Consider the following 25,274-nt stretch of genomic DNA (forward strand, 5'->3'; position numbering starts at 1 on the left):
AAGAAAAAAAAGTGATTTTAAAATTAAGAAAAATATTAGAGAAAATACACTAAGGTCGCTTTTTACGCGTTTTTTTTTGCGTGACTTTTTTACGCGGATTCCGGAATTTACGCGGTTTTTTTACGCGAATTCCGGAATTTACGCGGTATTTTTTTTTGCGAGGATTTCGGTTTCCTTTCACTCGGAATGCAAAATTAACGCTGTTTTTTTACGCAAATTTCGGAATTTATGGGGTTTTTTTACGCGGATTCCGGAAAGCGGCGGCAGCGTAGAAAACATTTTACCTCGGCGGCGATCGGCGCGCCGGCGTGACGCCGTTAGCTTTTATCAGCGGCGGCGGCGGCGGCGTGTATCGGCGTGACACTAATTACCACTTATAAAATATTGCGCAGTGCTTTTGTACTCTCATGTTCGATTTTTTTTAATTGAACGTTCATAAATAAAAATGTATGCGTCAGAGTTGTAAGAATTTCAAGAATAGAAATAAAATTGGTAAGATATCAAGTAAACAAACAATTGAATAACCAGAAAATAATAAACCAAGCAGAGAAAGTACAAACAAGTGTAAATCCCAAAAAAAAATCATCAGCCCACAACAAAAAATTACATGGAATACTGTTCCCAGAGACGTTCAATTTAGGAAAAAAGATAGATAGTTTTTTGATATGTTGATTTCGATTAACCGTAGACCTTTGGGAAAATTCGATGAATCTTACGTTAGAGAGTCGTTTTTAACTTTCATATATTTTGTTAGGTTCCCCATGGAATAACTGAAAAAATGGGAAACTCTTTTCAATCGAATTCTTCGGTAAACAGCACAGTTTCTTCATTTTCTATTGCGACTTTTGGGATAAAACTGACCAGAGGTGAAGCATTCAGTCCTCCTCGGGTAATTGTGATTGTGACGCGGTGTTGGTAGGAGCAACGAGGTTTCGTTAAGACTCCTCCCTCTTGACAAAATAAGTCTTTCTTATAATAAAACTGTTCTGAGGAATATTAATCCTCTCCAGGGAATTGTAATTGGCGGTATGGGCACGATAAACGAGGTTTCGATAAGGTTCCTTCATCTTGACATAATGGCCAGAGGGGAACGTTAGGTGTAGTCTCACTCCTGGGAATTGTAATTTGGCAATATTGGTAGAATAGTAAGAGGCTCGTTATAGTAGAGCAGTAAGCTTGAAACGAAAGGGTAAACTCTCTCACACAAGCACGCATATAAATGAAAAGCGTACATTTACTGCCAATAATATGAAGTGCGGAGTGCAGAAAACACCTGGCCAATGTCACAATAGATCAAATGTCTCTGGTCGCAGTGATGATTCCGCACAGAGGAAAAAAAAATAAAAATAACGAGAAATCAGCAAAAAATATAGTCGTGCCTGAAAATGCTGACGAAAAAACTATCTACAAAAATGTCTGTTTCAGCGCAATATGATCAACTATTTATTTTGCGCAAAATTTTCAGTGAATTCCCGCATTTTGATCTCCAAAAAAAAACTTTGTATTCTAAAGAAAATTACCAAATAATTAATGAAAAAACACTAGTCATTTTTCATAAATTTTTTGAACATTTTAAGACTGCTCATACGTTTGCATAAAAATAAAAAATACATTTGCATAAAAATAAAAAATAAATGTTATGACAACTGAAACAACTTTCTCGAAGCAAATCACTGATAATTACATTGATATTTTTTATTTCATTCGATAAAAAAGTCTGAATATTTATTGTCAAATATTGTATCAAATTTCCACAAATTAAAATAATTTACACTTAGGTACATTCGTAAATTCACGCTCAGGAGAGGGAAAATACTTAACGTGAGGCCACCATGCAAAATTGCATAACGTAGGGGTGAAGGGGTTTTGAGAATTTTCAAATTCCGCATTACCTAAAACCTATACGAGTGTTCCCTTATCGGCAGTGATTTACGGTATTTCTATAACCAGGAAAAAATCCAGCATACACAATCACTATCGGCGCGGTAAAGATTTTCTCGGCGGCGCACCAAAAATTTCTTCGGCGGCGCGCCGAGTCCAAATCATCGGCGGCGGTGGCGTGCGTAAAAGTGTCGGCGGCGGCGGCGCGGCGTGGCGGCGCACAGGACTCGAAAAAACGCAGAAATCGAAAACAAAAAGAGGAATATGAAAAAAGAAAACGAAAAACAGCGAACTGCAAACAGAAAAGACAAAATAGATATCAGAATATAGAAAAAAAAAAAAACAGAAAACAGTTAAAAAAGAGAAAACAAAAAATAGAACACAGGTGAAAAAAAAACAGATAACATAAAACAAGAAACAGAAAATAGAAAACAGAAAACAGAAAACAGAAAACAGAAAACAGAAAACAGAAAACAGAAAACAGAAAACAGAAAACAGAAAACAGAAAACAGAAAACAGAAAACAGAAAACAGAAAACAGAAAACAGAAAACAGAAAACAGAAAACAGAAAACAGAAAACAGAAAACAGAAAACAGAAGACAGAAAACAGAAAACAGAAAACAGAAAACAGAAAACAGAAAACAGAAAACAGAAAACAGAAACAGAAAACAGAAAACAGAAAACAGAAAACAGAAAACAGAAAACAGAAAACAGAAACAGAAAACAGAAAACATAAAACAAAAAACAGAAAACAGAAAACCGAAAACAGAAAACAGGAAACAGCAAACAGAAAACAGAAAACAGAAAACAGAAAACAGAAAACAGAAAACAGAAAACAGAAAACAGAAAACAGAAAACAGAAAACAGAAAACAGAACACAGAAAACAGAAAACAGAAAACAGAAAACAGAAAACAGAAAACAGAAAACAGAAAACATAAATCAGAAAACAGAAAACAGAAAACAGAAAACAGAAAACAGAAAACAGAAAACAGAAAACAGAAAACAGAAAACAGAAAACAGAAAACAGAAAACAGAAAACAAAAAACAGAAAACAGAAAACAGAAATCTGAAATCAAAAAACAGAAAACAGAAAACAGAAAACAGAAAACAGGAAACAGAAAACAGAAAACAGAAAACAAAAAAAACAGGAAACAGAAAACAGAAAACACAAAACAGAAAACAGAAAACAGAAATCCGTAAACAGAAAACAGCAAACAGAAAACAGAAAACAGAAAGCAGAAAGCAGAAAACAGAAAACAGAAAACAAAAAAAAAACAGAAAACAGAAAACAGAAAACATAAAACAGAAAACAGTAGACAGAAAACTGAAAATCGAAAACAGAAAACAGAAAACAGAAAACAGAAAACAGAAAACAGAAAACAGAAAACAGGAAGCAGAAAACAAAAAACAGAAAACAGAAAACAGAAAAAAGCAGAAGAAAGAAAACAGAAAACAGATATTAGAAAACAAAAAATAGAAAACAGAAAACAGAGGGAATCCACAAACAGAATACAGAAAATTGAAAACAGAAAACCAAAAAAAAACCGTAAACAGAAACAAAAAACAGACAACAGAAACAAAAATAGAAAAGAAAACAAAAAAAAACAGTAAACAGAGACCAGAAAATAAAAACAGAAAACATAAATTGAAAAACTTAGATGAAGAAAAAAAAATTGAAAAACAGAAATCAGAAAACGAGAAACCGGAAAGAACAAACAGCAATAAGAGTTCAGTTACAAAAAAATAAAAAAATTAAAACAGTAAATGAGAGAATAAGAAGATAGGACACCGAAAAGAGAGAAGCAAAAAAATATAACAGAAAATCTAAAATAGAAAAGATAAAGAAGGAAAACCCAAAATCAGTAAATAGAATATTAAAAATTAATAACAGAGAAGAGAAAAGAGAAAAAACACAAAACACGAGACAAAAAAAACGGAAAACTGAAAACAGAAAACAAAGAACAGGGAGCAGTAATAAAACATAGTTAACTGAAAAGTAAAAGCAGAACATTTATAACCAGGCTTGTAAACGGTCAACGCTTTCATTTGATTTCGCTTCGTTAGTCTGCGTCGTAGTAGGCTTTCACTGGTTAATTAACAACGAACGTCGGGTCTCGTAATGAGAACAAATGGTCAATTGACATCCGCGAATCGAAGCGATGCACACTGTCATTCGTTTAGCGACGTTATTTTATTTTATTTTTGTCTGCTCAATCCCATTTCGGTTTAGAAATATTTATGCAAGATCAATGATAAAAGTAATTTTCATAATCACCGCACACAGCGTGCGTAGCTCTAAGTTATAGATAAAATGTCAAAATATGTTTAGGGAAAAACGTCGTGGTTGGCTGTTTGACATGTTTGTTCAAAAATGTATTTAGACAGCAAACCTTTCTAACTTCCGAAGAAAAAGAAGACGATTATCGCAGTGAATAGTTGCTCTACCCTGACCATTTACAAGCCCGTTGGTAACTTAAAAATTGAAGCTTCAAAATCAGAATTTTAAATAATAAACCTCTTCTATGGCTAAACACAATTCATTGAATTTTCATCGAATACCTTCAAACATTCGCCATAAATCAGTTTCTATCTTTGTTATCAATAACCTAACGGCAGGCTAGTCTGTGTGGACGAAAGTACTTTTACAAATGCTCAGTATCAATGCTCGTTCCTTGACTCACGTAACGTTTAGAATAAATCACACATCCTCGAGCTTCATAATCCAGTTACACGTGATCAATTTCGATTCTTGAAGCCTCCTCGCTGGATCAGTCAAAAATTATGTGCGGTTATGGTGACGCATGGTAGAGGGTGGATCGAAACCATAGCGCGCCTCAAGCATTCAGTAAAGTTAATAACAGAATCATTGCTCTGGCTTTCTTGCGCGAAGGTCGCAGAATCAAATTGATCACGTTGATATTTTCCAATCAGCTCATTCTTGTAAACGGTAAATCTCATCTAACCCGAATTTGCCAAACTTGCTTCTTTTTATCTTGCCGCTATGCGCCTTCTAACATCACGTCGCTAACCGTGCTGCTCCACCCATAATCATTACCTGCCCGCAGTGAGTTTGCTAAGGAAAGAGAAAAGGTAGAAAATAGGCAAGAATTTCTAAAGCTTCGACGACAGCAGCAGCTCGAGAAGGAACTGAACGGATACGTCGAGTGGATCTGTAAAGCCGGTATAGTATCGCTTGAACTAACTTTCCTAGAAATGACATTCATCCCACCCATCCCGAAGGGGTGAGGGCGGTTTCACAAGCACTGAGCCAAATTTAGCTGTTCTGACCCGTAGTGTCACTTCACTAGTGCCATCCAGTCCTATGGTTCATTATATAATGTGCTTCAATTATGATATGCTTAATTGGTTAGCTAATTGCTGCCCTATATTCATCTACCGTTTACTTTACTTGCCCTTCGCAATGCATGGACACCGGGACTAACAATCAACCTACTACTTATAGAGGAAGTAATCCTGGCCGAAGAAAGAACCACCGAAGAGGAACGCTTGCACATCATGGAAGGTAAGTTAGCTCTACCAGCACAAAATTGACAGCAAGCAAAACTTAATTCGTAATTGGACGCCACTCGTGTGCTCAGTGACACTTCAAAGATTGTAAAATAAAACCTTTAGAAAGGAATTGTTTCATCGCTCCGCACAATTTTTCATTCCCAATTCTTCAGTGGTTCGATTAATTTTGTATTGGTTTCATACCACATTATTGCCACGTGAATTGCTAACTAGCACATTGAAAAAAGTTCACCTACACGTGGAACCCCGAATATGGTTTGTTTTGGACATGCGCTCCGGTCGAAAATAAACCGCCGACTGCGAACGAATCCGATGAACTTCTTTCCCCTCGAATCTAACAAGCAGTGTTATTTGGGTTAGAGAGAGAGAGAGAGAGAGAGAGAGAGAGAGAGTTCATCCTTATCAATCAGTTTGTTTTGCTGCATTATGCTGCACGAGAATTGTGTTGCCAACGTTACTACTAGTTATGGGAATAACTGATATAAACAAACTAATTGTGTTTTTTTTTTCTTCCTGTACTTAACCGGAAAAGCTCGCAGACGAGCGGCTGCCAAGCGGAAAAAGCTGAAAAATCTCGGCAAATCCAAGTCCACCGACACCGAAGAGGACGATCCGGACGACGACTGTGCCGATGATGGTAAGTTTCGTATTTCTATTCTGCAAACACTTACAGCAGTACAGTATAATAATTCATTTCACCTACGCGTCACCATGGCGACGGAAGTGTTGCCAATAATGTATTATACACCGCGTCACCATTAAAGGTTAATTCGTTTTGTTTTTTCAACTATCTCACTTGACCAACTCCGATAATAAAACCGATTTTTGATACTTACCCTCGATCTTTATACGGTACATCGCCGGGGGGCAAATTTCGAACTCAGTTATTGTCACGAAACGAAAGAAAGGTAATTTTTTCTGCAAACAACAGAGAAGCAGTCGTAGTCGTAGCCCGCCAAGCCAAGCCACCATTATAGACAATTGCGCTTGTTTCCTTGCGTAGCGAACTGACTTGCATATATGCATTACGTACTTATTGCTTGTAGAAACATGATTGAGCAGCGAATAAATAAGCCTTAGCTTTGCATCTTCTTTACAGCAAGATTAAATCAGTGAAACCTGTAAAGTTCCTACAATCGGTGAAATTTGTGAAAACTGAAAAATCTGTTGTTCAATTCGAAAAATTGGAAAAATCTCCAAAATCAGTAAAATAGACAAAATCTGTGGAAACAGTATGATCTCTACGTTCTAGGACATCTGTAAAATAATGTTCGTAAGATTTGAAAGATCCATAAAATCCTTTAAACCCATAAAGTGTAAGAAATCTGTATAATCTATCAGAATTTTAAAACCTGCCAATCCTTCGAAAACTGTCAAATCTGTAAAGTAAACCTACAGAATCTGCCAGATCTGTTAAATCTTTAAACTTCGGTAAATAAATAGCAAAATTTGTACCACATACAAATCATTAAAACCTGTAAAAACCGCAACATTTAAAATTGTGCAAAAACTCAAAAAAATCTAGTAAAACGCTCAATCTGAAAATAATTTTAAATTTGCGAAATCCATAATATCTGCACAACCTATGCTATTTCTAATTTTTTTTTGAATATCTGCAAAATTAAAGAAATGTCCTAAATCTGTTATTTTTTTCTGTTCGACAAAATCTCTTGAGTCCAAAAACTTGTGTAAATTTTGAAGTTATCAGAATCTACGGGTAATTTACCATATTTTTTAAAATCCGAAATCGGAATCTGAAAAATTTGTAGAGTCTGTAAAATCTGATGAATCTGCAAATTTTTATTTAATCTGTAATTTCTATAAAATCTGTAAAATTACTTAAATCTTTGAGTTTGTTAAAAAATCTATGAATACTATAAAATCTGTTTACACCTAACGGCTGTTCGCGCTAACTCGACTAAATGTTAGCAGCACTACATCAAGCGACTTGGCGAACTTAATAAAAAGAACTATCTGAACTAACATTTGAAAAGGGCTAAAGTTTACTTTTCTCGAATCTATATGTCTAAATAATGATAAGAGTCCTCAATATCTTGTCAATAAATGATTTATTGGAAATTGTCTGAACTTACATTTGAAATTTTTGAAAAAAATGATATAAAATATTGCACTGGGAAAGAAATTAACACACTGGGAAAAAAATTAAAACAAAAAGAAAATTTGAAAAAAAAAAACGATCATCTTAGTTTTTTTTTAGAAATATTTTTTTCAGATTGATTATCTGTGAAATTTAGTTTGCTTTTTTGTGGACTCCCCTGTGACCAGTATTTTTTCATCTTTAGTGGTATTGTCTGAACGATTCTTGCTGTTCGCACTTTTTTTCCTTTTTGCAGTGTCACTTATTGAGAAGTTACCTGCTACGTGTTTTGAGTGCTTGTATTCACCCAGATTTACTATTTTTTTATCTTCTTAATCGGTCTTACCGGTTGGTCTCGAGGTACGATGCTGGCCTAAGAGAGAGAGAGACTTGATTATATTGAAATTCGAACCTATGGCACCCCACTTATTAAAACGGACTCTTTAAGCTTGCGGCTACGGAGCTCCTAAGTCAGATGTCTTAACCTTTTCCGAACAAATCAAACTGAACCAAAAATTTCCTCTTTTTCATATTGAAAATGTTTTACAAATATGAAAATATTTTTGGTCTTAACAAATCGCTTCACGAGCTCGGCCCGTTTTTTCCCGTATATAGCATCCATAGCCGTGACATAAAACCATGACAATAGTAGGTCTTTTTTGGTAATAGACTTAAGTATGTCTTCTATTTCCGGTCTTTCTCATTTCTTAGATGTAAGGATCGAAACTACAAGAGAGCGACGTAGGTAATTCTGGACCGTGCAATGGTTATGTAGGACCAGAGTTTCAATCTCCATGTTTCGCCAAATAGTGTGCTACAATCCCCGAAACTGCCGTTGTATATATTTTTGACAGCATGGTCAATGAAGCCCGCGCAATTCAGCTTATTCAGCTTCTTCACAAAAGGTCGGTAAACGCCCATTTAGTGAAGGAGAAGACAAAGTGTGTTTTCTCCGTTTGGTGAAGGGTACAATAACTGTTTTAGCGGGATTTATGTTCGGCTCCTTCCGAGCGCACCACTCAGGGTAATGTCGAGTACCGTCTGAAGGCGGTTCGACATCGTTGCGTCACATTTTCCGCGAATTATGAGGACTACGTCTTCGGCATAGCCTACTTCAGCGACTTTTTTAAAAGAATCACTATGCCATGAAGAGCAGTTTTCGTCGGTTAACCAGGTTGGTAAGCGTGCTGATCTTTGTGTAGTGGCGAGTCCTTGAAGAACTTATTGTGGATATAGCTATCTGCAACTTCCTCCATTATCACGTTGGGACACAGAAATCTGTCCTTCAGGGGACAACTGGCCATGTAGGCGTCAGTGATTCTGCATTCAATACCACGTGCAGATCGTCAGGTCGGGTATATAGATTCAGCAAGAAGACTAGGAGTTGAAAAAGTATACCCCTCGAGGACCTTGTCTCTAATCCCCAAATCGTGCGATGAGTATTTGCATCGTATCCGATGATGAAAATCTTATTGACTGCTTTGCAGTACCGCACGAGAGCGCAGACCTCGGGAGGCAGAATATCGTCCAGATCACCGGAGAAGTGAGCGGATGCGATGACCATGTATTGTTTCCCGTTGGTAGTCGGGACTTCCGTTATTATGGCAACGATGTCACGTTGAAAAAACTCTGCAAGTGTTTTTAATTACTCTGCTCAACAGAACTGCAGTTCTAGGTTCAGGTTGAGTGTTAGAGCATGCACCATCATTACGAAGTCACACATGCTTCTAGATCAACCGTAGAGCAGTGGAAGAAACCTTCGGACCTCTCAGGAGGGAAGCTGTGAGAATAGGACTCACCATTAACTCTGCCAAAAACGAAATACATGGTGGCCGGTAAAGAACGTGGTAGTCTGACGGATGTTGCCGCTGAGGTGGTGTTAGTTGGAGAAACTTTTGAAATAGTTGACGAATTTATTTACCTGGGTACATTGGTGACATGAGACAACGAGGTTAGCCGTTAGATGTGTTGGAGCCCCCCGAGTTAACAACTGTGCTCAGCCCTGCCAGTGACGGTCGTCACTCATGACAGCTGTCGCCGGGGGCGGAAATGATCACGCTGCCATCTACTCTCGGATCGCAGAATGTAGAACAAGTATTTTAAATGTATAAAAGTAGTCTATTGTAGTTACTTTTTACCCTCATCCGACTACGTAATATTCTGGCGACGAGGATTATTAAATAACCCCGCGAAAAAAGTGATCAAGCGACATCGTGCTCACAATGGATGAGGATTTCAAGAAAATGTTCGTCGAAATGATGGGCAATCAGCAAAGAATTTTAAATAAGCTGGTCATGTCTCGGACAATGTCAACGGCTACAGCAGGACCATCGTCGACTGATGCTTGTATGGAATCTTTTGCCAATTCCATGACAGAATTCCACGTTACGATCCCGTGTCTAACCTCACTTTCGTCAACTGGTACAATCGATGTACAGTCATGAGGATACTTTCGATGCAGCTAACCTGGATGATGCTACTAAAATACGACTACTGCTCCGCAAGCTTAGCGACGCCGCTCATACGGAGTACATTATCCACATTCTCCCGAAAACAACACGAGATTTTTTGTTCGCGATACTGTGGCAAAGCTGAAGCAGCTCTTTAGTACACATACATCTCTTTTTTGTAAGCGATACCGCTGTCTCACGCTTACCGCTCTGCTCGCTATGCTGGAGGGTAATAAATCAATGACACTCGACAATTTCAATACAGAGTGTCATCGCATCATCAATCTTCGGAAAGACGCTTCAATTGTAGGATGTTACAGCGAAAAGGCGGCGGTCAACGCTATTAACCCGACCAAGTACACGAAGAAGCCAGTCGTTTCCAAACCTGCATCAAAAACTCTACCGACACACAACAACAACAACAATCACCTGAACAATAGTGGGAGCAGCAACAAACCGAGGACGCCGTGTTGGAAATGCCACTACCATCGGTGCCGCGGATGTAACAGCATTGGGCACAAAGAGGGCTATTGACAGTGTGTGTCGACCTGCCCAGGCAAGGAACGGAGATGGAAACAACAAGCACCACAAACAAAGGGTATTTATTCCGTTCGACAAGTAGCTGCTCGTGACAAAAGAAAGTACGTCACCATTTTTATCAACAACAATGAAGTTGAGCTGGAGCTGGATTGCGCTTCAGACATCAGCATCATTACTAAAGCCAACTGGAACGAATCAGACGTCCACCAACCAAGCCTCCGTCACAACAAGCTCGCACTGCTTCTAGTCAACCGCTGCCGCTCATCACAGAGGTCGATTGCGACGTTATGCTGAGAGGAGTTCATCGTTCAGGTAAACTGTTCGTCACCAACGTTCCCAATCTAAATCTTTTAGGCCTCAACTTCATTGAACTTTTCAATCTTTGGAATGTTCCCCTGAGCACGGGCTGCAATAATATCACACTAAGTTACGATGTATCGTGACTTGAAGCATCATATCCACAGCTGTTCCCCGATACTCTTGGTTGCTGCAATAAAACAGAAACGAAGCTCTATCTAAAGCCTGATGTTCAGCCTGTTTTTCGCGGAAAAAGACCTGTCCCATTTGCCGCACTAGAGCTAATCGAGACCGAGTTAAAGCGATTGGAAGAGCTGAAAATCATATCGCCGGTAGAGTTTTCTGATTGGGCGGCACCCATCTTTGCCGTTCGAAAAAGATCTGTCGACGGCCAGCCCCAGTGAGAGTGTGTGCCGACTATTCTACTGGCTTAAACAGTGTCATTCAGCCAAATCAGCATCCTCTCCCGCTTCCTGAGGAGATTTTTGCAAAACTTTCCGGGAGCACATTGACTTGTCGGATGCCTATTTGTAAGTTCCGGTTGAAAAAAATTCCAAGCAGTACCTCACGATCCACGCTCATCGCGGCTGTACGAGTTTAATCGTCTACCCCCAGGAGTAAAATGTGCCCCCGGCACTTTTCAAAAAATCGTCGATGCCATGGTGGCTGGTCTGAAAGGAGTCGAAACGTACCTCGACGACGTATTAGTTCATGGTAAGAACGACAAAGAACATTGAGACCGTTTACTGAAGCTTCTGGAGCGCATCCAGGAGTGAGGCTTCACACTGCGCGTAGAAAAGTGCTCGTTTTTCATGCCGGAAATCCACTATCTCGGTTTTATCATTAACCATCAAGAAATTCGGCCCGAGCCAAAGGAAACAGCAGCAATATGTAACATGCCGCTCCCACACAATGTCAGTACCTTTCGGTCGTACCTCGGCGCAATTAATTTTCATGGCAAGTTTGCTCGCAACATGCATGACCTCCGATATTTACTCGACGCTCTTCTTCAAAAGGATTCCAAGTGGGATTGGAACGAAAGCCGTCAACGTTCATTTTAGCAGTTTAAAAACCTGCTTCGTTCGGATCTGTTGCTCACTCATTATGACGCGCAACTCGAAACGATTGTCGCAGTAGATGCATCTTGATGCAACCATGGGGTTGGAGCGTGCCCCATGCATCGATACCCAGGCGGTGCGATGAAGGTCGTGTGTCACGCCTCCCGGACGTCAACCCCAGCGGAACAGCGTTATGGCCAGGTGAAAAACTCGTTTCGGTGTGACCAAATTTCATCGGTTCATTTATGGAAGAAAATTCAGCCTACACACGGATCACAAACCGTTTCTCGCAGTATTCGGGTCCAAAAAAGGCATCCGCATTCACACAACTAACCGCCTGCAGCGGTGGGCCCTTGTACTGCTGTCGTACGGTTTCGACATCATACACGTCGCTACGCAGGACTTTGGTTATGCAGACATCCTTTCGAGACTCATCGATCCCCGAGCAAAACCTGACAAAGATTTTGTGATTGCTTCGGTCCAGCTTGAGAACGACGTATCTGTCACCGTTAATGCTGCACTTACTGCCCTGCCGGTAACTTTTAAACACCTTCAAGCTGCCACTAATAAGGACAAGATGTTGGACGCGTGCAAACTGGATGGTCGATATCTATCAAACAAGTGAGCAACGAACTCCGCCCGTTCTACACTCGTAAGGAAAGTATTTCTCTCGTGCGTGGGTGCCTCATGTTAACCGGTCGAATCGTTGGGCCGACAGAATATCAACAACCAGTACTCAAGGCTCTTCATAAAGGACATCCTGGCCAAGAGCGAATGAAGTCAGTGACGAGAAGACATGTCAACTGGCCAGGCGTGGACCAGGATGTGGAAAACTTTGTTTCAGCATGTCGTGCTTGCACATCAGTAGCCAAAGCCCCGCCAAAAACATTACTCTCTTCTTGGCCTCAATCAAGTTACCCCTGGCAACGGCTTCACGTGAATCACGCTGGCCCTTTCGAAGGATTTTATTTTCTGGTTATTGTGGACTCCTAGAGTAAGTGGCCAGAAGAAAAGGCGGATAGCAGCTGCAAACAGGGTCTTCTACGGATTGCGTAACCAGCTAAGATCCCGTAGTCTGCAAACCCGTTCTAACCTTGCACTCTACAAAACACTAATTCTTCCCGTGGCCCTCTACGGCCATGAATCATGGACGTTGAAAAAGGGCGATCGGCGAGTTCTTGGTGTTTTTGGGCGTAGGATTTTGCGTTAAATCCTTGGCGGCAAACTAGAAAATGGTGTTTGGCGCAGACGCATGAACCATGAAGTGTACCAGATGTACAAATCGGCGGATACAGTTGAGCGGATAAAACACGGCAAGTTGCAGTGGGCTGGACATGTAGCTAGAAGATTCCCGCGAAATAGGTGTTAGGGGAGATTTGAGGATAGCAGCCCAAAGCCGAGTAACATGGAGATGCGTTCTTGATTCAGCTTTAGTCTGTCGCCGTAAAAGTAAAGTAAAGTAAGAGCGATGGCTATGTTAATAATAGGTAACTAAAACTAATGTGAAATCTCCACCTTTAGGATTCTGACCACCATATTCAGTTACGTGTCGAACTTCTCGGCCAGCTTCCTGGTGCTGGAACCAATTTTGTTTTTGGCGACAATTTTCAATTTCGTCTGCTTGCTGTCTCCTATTCCGCTCCGTCGGCCCGGTTTTCTGTTGTTGGCAAGTGACCCTCAATCGACGAACCGTTACTTTTGGTCCTTCATCAAAAAGTGCCTCGTTACCTTCGATTTTAGATGCTGTTCAAGCTTTGTTCCACAACCTTAATCGTAACGAAAATAAACTGTACACGAATAATATCCATAAAGAGGAGAATAAAACCACACGCAGCAGTTAGTCTCTCACGTGATACGAATTTAGACCTTTCGACACCTACCTACTTTCGATATGATTTACCCGTTATCTGGAAAATCTGTTAAATATTTAAAATCTGTCAATCGTGTAAAATTTCCAAAGTTTGAAAAAAAAAAACCTTTGCACCTGTGCATAGGTTTTCAAATGTGTGTGCACATTTTTAAAATCGGTAAAAGAAGCTCAATTCTCATAAACAAAAATAATAGTGATCTCGCTTTCTTTCAAAATTATCAGTAAAATTCGCAGAGTCAGCAGATTCATAATAATTTTAATATCCTTCATCTTTCTGTAAAATTTGTAAAATCAGTAAAATCCGAAAAATCTGTAGAATATTTTTGATAATTATGCAGTTTGGTAAACCTAGAAATTTTTTCGAACGAACAAAAAGCAACAACAACAACGAGAGTTAAACTGAATGGTGAAAGCGCGATTCTTTTGTTGATTAACGATACTCCTAGTTATATGAATGTTTTTTTTTTTTTTTTCAATAACATAATAATATAGGTATAAATAATAAAAATCTGCAGGTGGCCTCAAAACTAACAGTTCAATGAAAATTCCCAATGCGAAATTCGAAGAAGCACAATTTTTTACGAGTTAAGTTTTAGTGAAAATGCGTACTGCAGTTGAACGGAGAATCAAAACCAGAGTGTTTTATCATTCCAGATTCGATATGACAATTGTACATTTGTAACTATAAATAAACTACGAGTAGCGTGCCCAATAGATCAACATCCGCTGTTAAAAAGCCGCCCGAGTAGAAATGAACTTCTAAGTAATATTTTTTAGTCGAATTATGGTTTTCTAAATCAAGCGCAATTTTTTTCTGAAAAGCAGTGATTAGACACTGAAGTATGCAATCGATTGAAAATATTTTTAAATAAGATGTAGTGTAATCCTACCATTAAGAAAACTGTATTATTTAAGTAGCCTCGTAGACACTGTGGAATACGGCAATAATCTGCAGTCGTAAAATATACGCTTCGTATTAAGCTAGCAGCTGCTTGCAATCTTTTTGTTTTTTTGCCATCATCAGAAAATAATAACCACCAAAATAATAACTATTCACTCAAATTATTTATTTTTATCCTCTTGTACAAACAAATTACACACACACAAACAGGTTACCTCAAGTCGAAGGTGCGAACGCAGGGCAAGTGCAAAGGCTTTTGGAGAGCGGAGAAACGGTTTCGCTTCTGGATCCGACATACTGTCAAAACGCAATGGTTCTACTGGTTCGTCATCGTACTGGTGTTCTTCAATACAGTCTGCGTTGCGGTTGAACACTACGGTCAACCGGACTGGCTAACCCAATTTCTATGTAAGCTTATCAAGATCTAATATAAGAGATATTTGTTAACCTCTCTATGATTGCAGATGTGGCCGAATACGCTTTTCTCGGCCTGTTCATGATGGAAATGTGGATTAAAATGTACGCCCTTGGGCCACGGATATACTTCGAGTCGTCCTTCAACCGGTTCGACTGCGTAGTCATCAGCGGGTCCATCTTCGAGGTGGTGTGGTCCGCGGTGAAGGGTGGCTCCTTCGGCTTGTCGGTGCTGAGAGCACTGCGATTGCTTAGGATATTTAAGGTTACAAAATACTGGTCATCGCTGCGCAACTTGGTGATCTCGTTACTCAACTCGATGAGATCCATCATTTCCCTGTTGTTCCTACTCTTCCTGTTCATACTTATCTTCGCACTGCTGGGAATGCAACTGTTCGGAGGACAGTTCAATTTGCCGGACGGAACACCGCCAACAAACTTCAACACGTTTCCGATCGCACTGCTGACGGTGTTTCAGATTTTAACCGGAGAGGACTGGAACGAGGTAATGTACCAGGGAATCGAATCTCAGGGAGGCCACAAGAAGGGTATGATTTACTCGCTGTACTTCATCATCCTGGTGCTGTTCGGTAACTATACACTGCTAAATGTGTTCTTGGCTATCGCCGTTGACAATTTGGCTAACGCACAAGAGCTAACTGCCGCCGAGGAAGAACAAATGGAGGAGAACAAGGAGAAGCAACAGATGGAGTTGGATAAGGAAATGGAAGCGCTACATCTGCAAACCGATGGGTCGCCGCCGCGAGTGGAGGTGTCGTCACCTTCACCCTCTCGGGGGAACGGTGGCAAGGCAAGCAAAAAAGACGAGGATGAAAAGGAGGAAGACGACGACGACATTCCGGACGGGCCGAAACCGATGCTGCCGTACTCTTCGATGTTTGTACTTTCGCCAACAAATCCGTGAGTTTGTTTATTAAACTGTTCAAATATTTTTGTGATTGTGTATATTATCTGTTGCAGAATTCGTTGCGCCGCACATTGGGTGGTTAATCTACGCTATTTCGATTTCTTCATTATGGTCGTCATTTCACTGTCGTCCATTGCACTAGCCGCCGAAGATCCAGTCGATGAGGAATCCGATCGAAACCGGATTTTGAACTTTTTCGATTACGCATTTACTGGGGTGTTCACGATTGAGATGCTGCTGAAGATTGTGGATTTGGGAGTGATTCTACATCCGGGAAGCTATCTGCGTGAATTCTGGAATATCATGGACGCTGTGGTCGTCATCTGTGCAGCCGTCAGCTTTGGCTTTGATATGACGTAACTTTTAACCGGTCTTCTTACTGTTCTGAGGATCAACTCACACACAATTTTTTATGTTCCTAACAGGGGTAGCAGCGCTGGCCAAAACTTGTCCACTATCAAATCGCTTCGGGTGCTGAGAGTGCTGCGTCCACTGAAAACAATCAAACGAGTGCCGAAGCTGAAAGCGGTCTTCGATTGTGTCGTCAACTCGCTGAAAAACGTCACCAACATCCTGATCGTGTACATTCTGTTTCATTTTATCTTTGCGGTCATCGCGGTGCAGTTGTTCAATGGCAAGTTCTTCTACTGCACCGATGACAGCAAGCATACCAGCGAGGAGTGCAAGTGAGTTTGGTTGGATCTAATGTTAAGAGAATAAACGAAACCGTGTGTTTTTTTTTTTATTTACAGAGGTTCGTTCTTTGTTTATGACGGCACTGATCAACTGCCGAGGCGTGAAGTTCGAGAGTGGAGAACGCAAAGCTTCCACTACGATAATGTGGCCACTGCCATGCTTACGCTCTTTGCTGTGCAAACGGGTGAAGGTTGGCCTCAGTAAGTTTGACTTTTATTCTCTAGATAAAAAGTTACGTTCAGTAACCAACGTCACTATTTTCTAGGGTACTACAAAATTCGATGGCTGCTACCTACGAAGACAAGGGTCCAATCCAAAATTTCCGAATAGAAATGTCCATATTCTACATAGTGTATTTCATCGTGTTTCCATTCTTCTTCGTTAACATATTCGTGGCCTTGATTATCATTACATTTCAAGAGCAAGGTGAAGCCGAACTGCAGGACGGAGAAATAGATAAAAATCAGGTATGTCAAACGAGCTTTCCCGGTCAGAACAATTTCAACAAATTTCCTCTATTTTTAGAAATCGTGCATAGATTTTACGATAGGTGCTAGACCGTTAGAACGATATATGCCAAACAAACTTAATAGTTTTAAATACAAGGTCTGGCGAATAGTCGTTTCCACGCCATTCGAATATTTTATAATGATGTTAATCGTGTTCAATACGTTACTACTAATGATGAAGGTACGTATTTCCTACTTCCAATTTTGCCCAACTCTCAGTCCCCGTTAACAACCCCCTTAGGCCCTGAGTAGTGTGACTCTTGATTTGCTGCATAGAAGCAAATAAAATCAAGAATTGCACTACACTAAAAGATTAACAAAACATCCCGACCGGTTGCAGCTTTTCACTTCCGAACGGCTGCACCGTAACCCACTGTAAATTGTCTCAGCTCGTAGGAACAAATAAACTCCTCACTCGCAAAATTGACCTATTCCTGGGCGTCCAGGAGTGTAAAATATGACCATCGCGATTAAACTTCCCCTCAAACCTCTCAAGAACACTGTCATCTAGTAGTCAATATGTTTACTTAAAAGCCCACGTAGGAAAACTAAACGAGCAGACTCAACCACCTGTTGAATCCACTCTATCCTTTCGTAGAAACCGAAACGGTTCATTCCAGTGTACCAATACACACGCACACTCTAGAACCCACCTAACCACCGATGAATTCAACTCGAAATGTTGTCAATTGCAGTTTGTTATAATTTTGAAAAATGTTTCAAGGAATTGATACATAGACATAGAAAACGAAAATTAATTATAAAGAATTATAAGAAAACTTTTCGAGATGAATTACCAGCGGGGTTTCGTTGGGCCGTTGTGCGGGCGATCGAAAAAAACAACGGGATCGAACATTTGTGCATTAAACATCTCTCTGTGTACAAGTTTATGATTTCGACTTACTTGTGCAACGTACTGCAAGATTGTGCATGTTTTTATTGCTTTCTATTCATTTGTTTTTATGTGTGAATGCACCTTTTTTGTGTTTATTGTTATGCGCGGAACAGACAATGTTTTCATTTGAAGTTTTTTCTACGGAAAAAAAACTGAGTATGTCTTGTAATCTGTTTGAAGAACATGGTTCATTCAAAATAATTTGAAAATATGATGCAAATTAAGGTAATTTTTTCACTCATAACTGCCTTTTTTAGGATCTTAAAAATCATGAAACTGCTCATTACGTATAGGTAAAACCTATAGACATATCTGTATATTTTGAAAGTCCTATTTTTCACCTTTCTGAAACAGCCAAAATTTAAAAAACCGATTAAAAAGATACTGAGTTAAAATTAATAATGTGAGTTGAAGTCCAAAAAACGGGGTTTTGACAATAAATTCAGATTTTACGAATGTTTGAAATACTTTAAGTATGGGGGCAAGTAACACTTGACTAGAACTACAACCTTCACTAGGGCACCGTAGAATACTTTTGCAATGGATGCCAAAATTTTGTTTACTTTAAAAATATACAACTCAGCCAAATATCAACCGATTTTCATGAAATTACTTGTATTTGATTCATTAATGAATATACTTTCAATATGCTTTTGCATTTGTTGTACTTTACTTTTTTTTACTCTTACTTTTTTTGGCTAACGGACCGTTCGCCGATCTAGGGCCGAACGAATTAGAGATGTCCAGCTTCTTCTGTCTTGGGCAGCCGTTCTCCAGTCTCCCCGTACACCAGCAGATCGTGCATCTTCTTCCACCGCGCACATCCACCGGACCTACCACGGAGTCGACGGCCTCTTCCTGGTTCTCTACTGAAGATAGTTTTGGCGGCTCTCTCGTCAGGCATCCTGGCTACATGTCCAGCCCACTGAAGCCTGCCCCGCTGTATTACCTTCACTATATCAGCATGTTTGTATACCTGGTACAACTCGTGATTCATGCGTCTGCGCCACACTCCATCTTCCAGTTTACCGCCAAGTATCGATCGCAGAACGTTACGCTCAAAAACTCCGAGCACTCGTCGATCAGCTTCCTTCAGCGTCCATGCTTCATGTCCGTAAAGAGCCACCGGGAGTATCAGTGTCCTATACAGCGCTAGTTTTGTGCGAGTTTGCAAACAACGGGGCCTTAGCTGGTTACGCAGTCCGTAGAAAGCCCTGTTCGCAGCTGCAACTCGTCGTTTCACTTCACGGCTCATATCGTTGTCACATGTCACAAGCGTACCAAGATAAACGAATTCGTCAACCTCTTCGAATCGTTCCCCATCTATCTCCACCTCAGCACCAACACCACGGGGTCTCCCACGCTCTCTGCCAGCTACCATGTACTTCGTTTTGGCAGAGTTAATGACAAGTCCCAATCTCGCTGCTTCTCTATTAAAAGGTACGAGAGCCTCCTCCACGGCCTTACGGTTGATACCGATGATATCGACGTCGTCCGCAAAACCAAGAAGCATGTGAGATTTCGTGATGATCGTACCGTTTCTTTCGACGTTTGCCCTTCGTACTGCACCCTCAAGAGCGATGTTAAACAGTAGATTGGAGAGCGCATCCCCCTGCTTCAGTCCATCCAACGTTACGAACGCGGCTGATGTCTCGCCAGCTATCCGCACGCACGATTTTGATCCCTCCAGTGTCATAAGACTCAGCTTTATTAGTTTCGTAGGAAAACCGTGTTCCAGCATGATCTGCCACAGCTCGTTTCTTTTCACTGAGTCGTATGCCGCCCTGAAGTCCACAAACAGATAGTGAGTAGATAAGTTGTACTCCCGGAACTTATCGAGAATCTGTCGCATGGTGAAAATTTGATCCGTCGTGGAACGCCCTTGTCGAAAACCAGCCTGGTATTCGCCAACAAAAAATTATGTTAGCGGTCTCAATCTGAAGAACAGGATACGGAAGCAGTGATGGAAACGAAACGAATATGATGCAATCGTCGTTTATTCATCACATGTGCACTTCACGAAGTGTACAGGCCGGGACAAAACTTGAATCCTCTCAACTCATAATGAAATGATGATATGGTGCATAGGTTTCTGGGAGAAAACAAACACATGACTAGACTACATCATTGTGTTCCATGAGAATTACTTGCTATGGCAAGTAATCCCCTTAATTTAATTTTGTTTTTGATCAACGGGCCAATCTTGAAAGGCATGTCGTTTTTGATTCATAGGCAGGCATGCCAATGGTACAGTCATTTTTTTTACTGTCTTCTAAGGATTTGTTTGCTGTTGGTATTTGTTCGTGATACCTATTCGCACTGGCAGTCCGAGAGTCACTTTGAGAACTAATTGGCAACAGAGCATCACAAAAGGAAACGAAAAATGTGCTCTGTATGTCGAATCGGCATTATTTGGAGGATGCCTCCGGGGTTGCGAATGTAGAAACGAGAAGAAACTGTTTATTATACAGACGTTCGTGCCCGCACTACACAAACAGCGCGTTTCGGTAACAGCCTGAATCCACCGAAGACATTTTTCGTCTCTTTTTATATTTGCCTATAATGGATGTCGGTTGACGGCTGTTAAAAAAGGCTGTAGAAAGAAAAAGCGTAAGGACTGCTCGGCATCTTACCGACAGCCTTCGTGCAAAGAAAAGCAAACTCGGCAATAGAGCGGCTGTGCACTAAAGGATGTGTGTATCGCATACCCAACGTTATATGCAACCATACATGCTATCTCCGAAATGGTAATAAGGTGAGCAGCAAAGAAAAAAAACTTTCGTGTTTGGGGAACTATATGGCAACGTTATAGTCGCAATATATTTTATCTGTCGGCTGTTGGCTGTGTTACCAACGCCGCTCTCTGATGTCATCAAATAAATGTCATCCCTCGGTACAATTTTTCCTCTGGTCATAGGTTAAGTATGCAAGTACCTTTTCAGTTAAATTCTGAGTAAGACATAATGTTCCTTCATTGATTCAGCTAAGCGAGCGAAAGAAACAAACATTTGAAGAGCTCCTTGCAAAATGTGAAATTCGGAAGAAATAGATAACTTACTCCTTTTCAAAATTAAGGTCGAAAGTGCCCGTCATTGCTCGAGGTAAAAAGATTCCAAAATGATGTCTAGGCTGATTTTCACAAACCAGAACGCTATTTTGAATTCCGTAAAAGCGTCAAAAGCGTTTAGAGATCCCGATTTCGGCAATACCTATATCGGCTAATTCCGGTAATACCCATTTGCCATTTTGGATATCAAAGAAGCATCAAAGCATAACGGATAACTGAGTTTGATAAATTTCTCATGGAAGGTAATTATATAAGTTTAGTTGCAAAAAATTCTACGCCCTTGCGAACGGTCTTTCAGCAGTTAACCGGAAAATTCGCGATGGTGGACAGAAAACATGCGTGTAGGCATGTTTTGAAGTTCTTTTTTTTTTTGTTTATTTATCAATTTAACTTCAGTTTTCGCGACAAAACTGTTGGAGTAGATCTTACGCTTCAGGTTTCAAGAAGGTATACCAACTTGCGTACCACATCGATACTCAGCCGCTCCATCTTTTCCAAAGATCGCTTCAAGCGGTGGGCCGACGACGAACCCGGCCAGAACACCGCTTCTTCGCTCTTATGGTATTTCTCGATGAAAGACATAGCTTTCTGCAGACACTTCGTGCTATAGACACTAATAGACTAATAGACACTAATTTTCCTTTCCACGGCCAGTTAGGGGCAAAAGAAGAGCGGCTTTGACATCTCTTTATTGCTGATTGTCAGCCATAGCAGCACCTTCTCGTGGAATTCGGTAATGAATTTCACCTCGGAGCTCACTTTCTTCGTGGGGAAAGTAAAATACGAAGTGCCCTGCCAGTCGTTGCCATGCAGGTTGAAATAGGTTTCATCATCATCACCACCACCACATCGTAGCGATTCGCCGGGAAAATCGGCTTGACCATCTTATTCAGCTACTGTCGCTGCGTTATTGCTTGCAGCTCCTACACCACGGAAGTGACGCTTCCTAACATATATGGCCATGTTCGCCAGGTTTTTCACTGTTTGGCCGGTTGCATGGAACTCCCAGCCAAGCGCACGCAGTAGCCGATGTAGCCACTTTTCCCTCGGTCTTCCTTTGGAGTTTCTTGTCACCCAGGGTCGTCGGCCGTCCGGAACCGGGTTTTCTTACGATGCTCTGATTGTTGTCCAATAGTTCCAAGAAGTTTTAGATGCCGGAACGGGCGTTTCCGGCGTCCACAAAATGTCACAAGATGTCCGTTTCCGACGCGGCGGGGTACCGTTCCTTGCACGCGCACACTTCAGAACGGAGCAGCTTTACTGCAGGCATGTCTGAACCCACCACACCATCCCGTGTGTGTTTCAAGCGATGCCGCGGAGGGTATTTAGATTACTCTTCAGGCCCGAGTGTTTTTGACTTCGTGAGCCCTCGGGAGCCCGCATGCCTACACGTGTTTTCTCAAACGCTTCATTTTTTCAAAAGTACATATGAAAAAAATTTTGCAGGTGGTTGTATGCGATGGCTAACATCCAACTATCCATTATTATTCCATTGTCAATCTCTTCGTGGCGACTAATGCTTGTGTGTTCCCCGAAACTGCAAGCTCTCGGTTGCCTCATGTGCCGAAGTTGAAAACCCTCGGTTGGCGTGTTTACGAATGCCTCTCCAGTGTTTTGTCTTGAGCTCGCGATGAAGGGTAATACAAAATGCCCTGCGTGGTGTGTTTGTTAGCAGATGTGCCACATGCGCTTTGGAGTGCTGTGGTTTCCCCATGCCTGCTTTACTGTTTTCACCATCACGGTTAGAGTTACACTAATAGAGCTGCTAATTTATTTCTGCTGACTCATGGAATACTATGATTGATGCTGCATGAGTAGTTTTGGCAGTACGTGTGAAGGTAAACCCATGAAAAATCGGCAACTTTTGTCCATGCAAACGATAAAAAAATTCGTAATATTCGAACCAATTTTAAATAAGCCCTTCTCTAATATGAGTCGTTATTTAAAAAACTCTTAGCGCAAAACGGCATCTCTAACTGATAGAAACCTCTGAGCAAAATTTCATCCAAATAAAAAATGAAGATTATATAAATATAACAAAATTATCCTGTGTTACATTAAACAGTTTGGGCAATAAAACAATGAAAAAATACGGATTATGGATCGATATCGTACGCATTTGATGATAAAGTTTCGTCTAAAGAAAACAGCCAAATTATTCCACCAGTTAAAAAACCACACCAAATTATTATTGTTTTTTAGATGCAATTTTCATATAGCATGTGGTTGCTCATCACCTGGAGTTTGGTAATAACTCCTCTAATTGTGATTGTGATTGTGATTTGCACTATAACGACCAAGAACATGTGAAACATATTTTTTACAGAGTGCGAATTTTGATTATATATTTCTGCAATTTGCAATCGTAGTTCGTTGGAAATGACATAGTATACTCAACTGCAGAATGAGTTGACACAATATGCTAAACAATTTTGACTTTGGCAGATGACGCTCCAACGCCATTACATACCAGTAGGTACTGGCGACTCAAAGAGAAGGTCGCAATCACCTTTCATAGGACAATAATCTCTGGGGTTGTATACATTTTGGCATATGCCTCAATCGAAATGCGATAGCTAGAAATCTTTTTGTTGAACAGAAAAAAAGGTGAAGAATGATATCCACGACTCAACCGCATTGTTGACGCAGGGCCAGGCTCGTCAATGGTCAACACCTTCATTTGATTTGCTGCGTTAGTGTGCGTCACAGTAGGCTTTCGCTCGTAGATGTAGATCGACCATCGGCTCTCACAAATAAAAACAAACGGTAGAATAACATTCGCGCATCGAAGAGATGCTAACTGTCATTCGTTCGGTGATAGTATTGTTTTACTTATGTCTACTCAGTTCCATTTCTGTTGAAAAATATTATTACAAGTAATGATATAACTGATTTCCAAAATCACCGCATATGATGTGCGTAATTCTCGTTTCTAGCAAAAATGTCGAAACACCTTTGGGAAAAAAAACGTCGTGGTGGCAATTATTCGTTTGACATGTTTGTTCAAGAATGAATTTAGACAGCGATCCTTGCCAAGGTCAGAAGCAGAAGATGACGATTATCACAGTGAAGACATGTTCTACCGTGACCATTTACAAGCCTGCGTAGGACTACGTAAATTGATATTCATTAAACTCTCCAGTTTTAAACATTTAGAGGTGGTTATATTTGTGGAAAATGGTAATGTCTGCTTCCAAAAGCGATGGTCACTCACTGTAAAAAGTGCTACTGGATTCGTTTTGGAAAATTCATGCTGTTATTCCAGAGCTGCAGCCGCAATAGCGCAATAGCGTGATAACCCTTTCCGACCAGGCCCATATAATTGCTTAGGTAGAAGGTGACTTAAACAAAACCTTCTCTCTCACTTTTTGAGCGTCCTATCCATTGTTTTATTGCTCACAACCCTAGTGTCAACATCGCAGCTGCTACGAAAAATAAAAAACCGGAGCAAGCAAGTCTTTTTTCATAGGAATTGTTCCGATTTAGGTATTGTTATCCGTCATTTTTTACCTACACAATTGTGTGGGCTCGGTCGGAAAGGGATAAACTGTTGCGTAACTGAGAGTACTACACTCCATCTGAAACAAGAAGAATTGATTTATTCTCCTTCCAAGCCGCAACACGATACGATGTGTTATCTTATTAAGTAGCTGAGAGCTTCATTGATACAACTCTACTATCTGCCACCACGAAATGAGATTCATTTTTCGAACATTCGTATTTCATAAAACCTCTGCTTCTTGTGAAAGGGAGAAAATGACATAATTTGAAAAAAGGTGTGGCCACCTAAAACTTCGGTCTAGAATAAACACCGCGAATAGAAAGCGAGCTCGTGATTGGTTAGCCGCTGTTTTTCAAATTGATTTGTAGTTCATCTTTTCTCTGGTTTGTCATTGATAAGATATGGTAATTATTATACCAAGAGCTTGAGGAAAATTCTACTTATTGGTTAAGGAATATCTGTTTAGGATCTTTTGAGCGAAAGTGACAACGCATACATTAAAAACGGTACATGGCACATACGATTCTACACTATACCATCTGTTCTCAGTTAAAGTAGCGAGTTCGTGATTGATTAAACACTGCGAAACTGAAGCAATAATGTTTGATTTTCAACATCAATTCACTCTTGACTATT

The 25,274-nt window shown here is 40.4% G+C and overlaps 1 protein-coding gene across 30 annotated transcripts in view; it reads left to right on the plus strand.

The window, feature by feature from the left end:
* Positions 1 to 25,274, plus strand: part of LOC129727649 (voltage-dependent calcium channel type A subunit alpha-1-like) — a 352,389-nt gene that overhangs the window by 228,042 nt on the left and 99,073 nt on the right. For 20 of the 30 annotated variants that reach the window (XR_008728573.1, XM_055685660.1, XM_055685657.1 and 17 more), the window contains 11 exons: positions 4,948 to 5,063; positions 5,346 to 5,405; positions 5,946 to 6,050; positions 6,298 to 6,321; positions 14,838 to 15,035; positions 15,092 to 15,962; positions 16,023 to 16,325; positions 16,395 to 16,655; positions 16,722 to 16,865; positions 16,931 to 17,132; positions 17,191 to 17,355. Coding sequence is in view for 29 of the 30 variants with exons in the window: in XM_055685660.1 (XP_055541635.1) it covers positions 4,948 to 5,063; positions 5,346 to 5,405; positions 5,946 to 6,050; positions 6,298 to 6,321; positions 14,838 to 15,035; positions 15,092 to 15,962; positions 16,023 to 16,325; positions 16,395 to 16,655; positions 16,722 to 16,865; positions 16,931 to 17,132; positions 17,191 to 17,355 (2,449 nt within the window). In the remaining variant the exon portion in view is untranslated. The remainder of the gene's footprint in view (positions 1 to 4,947; positions 5,064 to 5,345; positions 5,406 to 5,945; positions 6,051 to 6,297; positions 6,322 to 14,837; positions 15,036 to 15,091; positions 15,963 to 16,022; positions 16,326 to 16,394; positions 16,656 to 16,721; positions 16,866 to 16,930; positions 17,133 to 17,190; positions 17,356 to 25,274) is intronic. The other 10 variants (XM_055685666.1, XM_055685664.1, XM_055685665.1 and 7 more) reach the window with 3 other exon arrangements.

This window comes from Wyeomyia smithii, chromosome 3 (genome assembly GCF_029784165.1).
Source record: "Wyeomyia smithii strain HCP4-BCI-WySm-NY-G18 chromosome 3, ASM2978416v1, whole genome shotgun sequence".
Lineage (NCBI taxonomy): Eukaryota > Metazoa > Arthropoda > Insecta > Diptera > Culicidae > Wyeomyia > Wyeomyia smithii.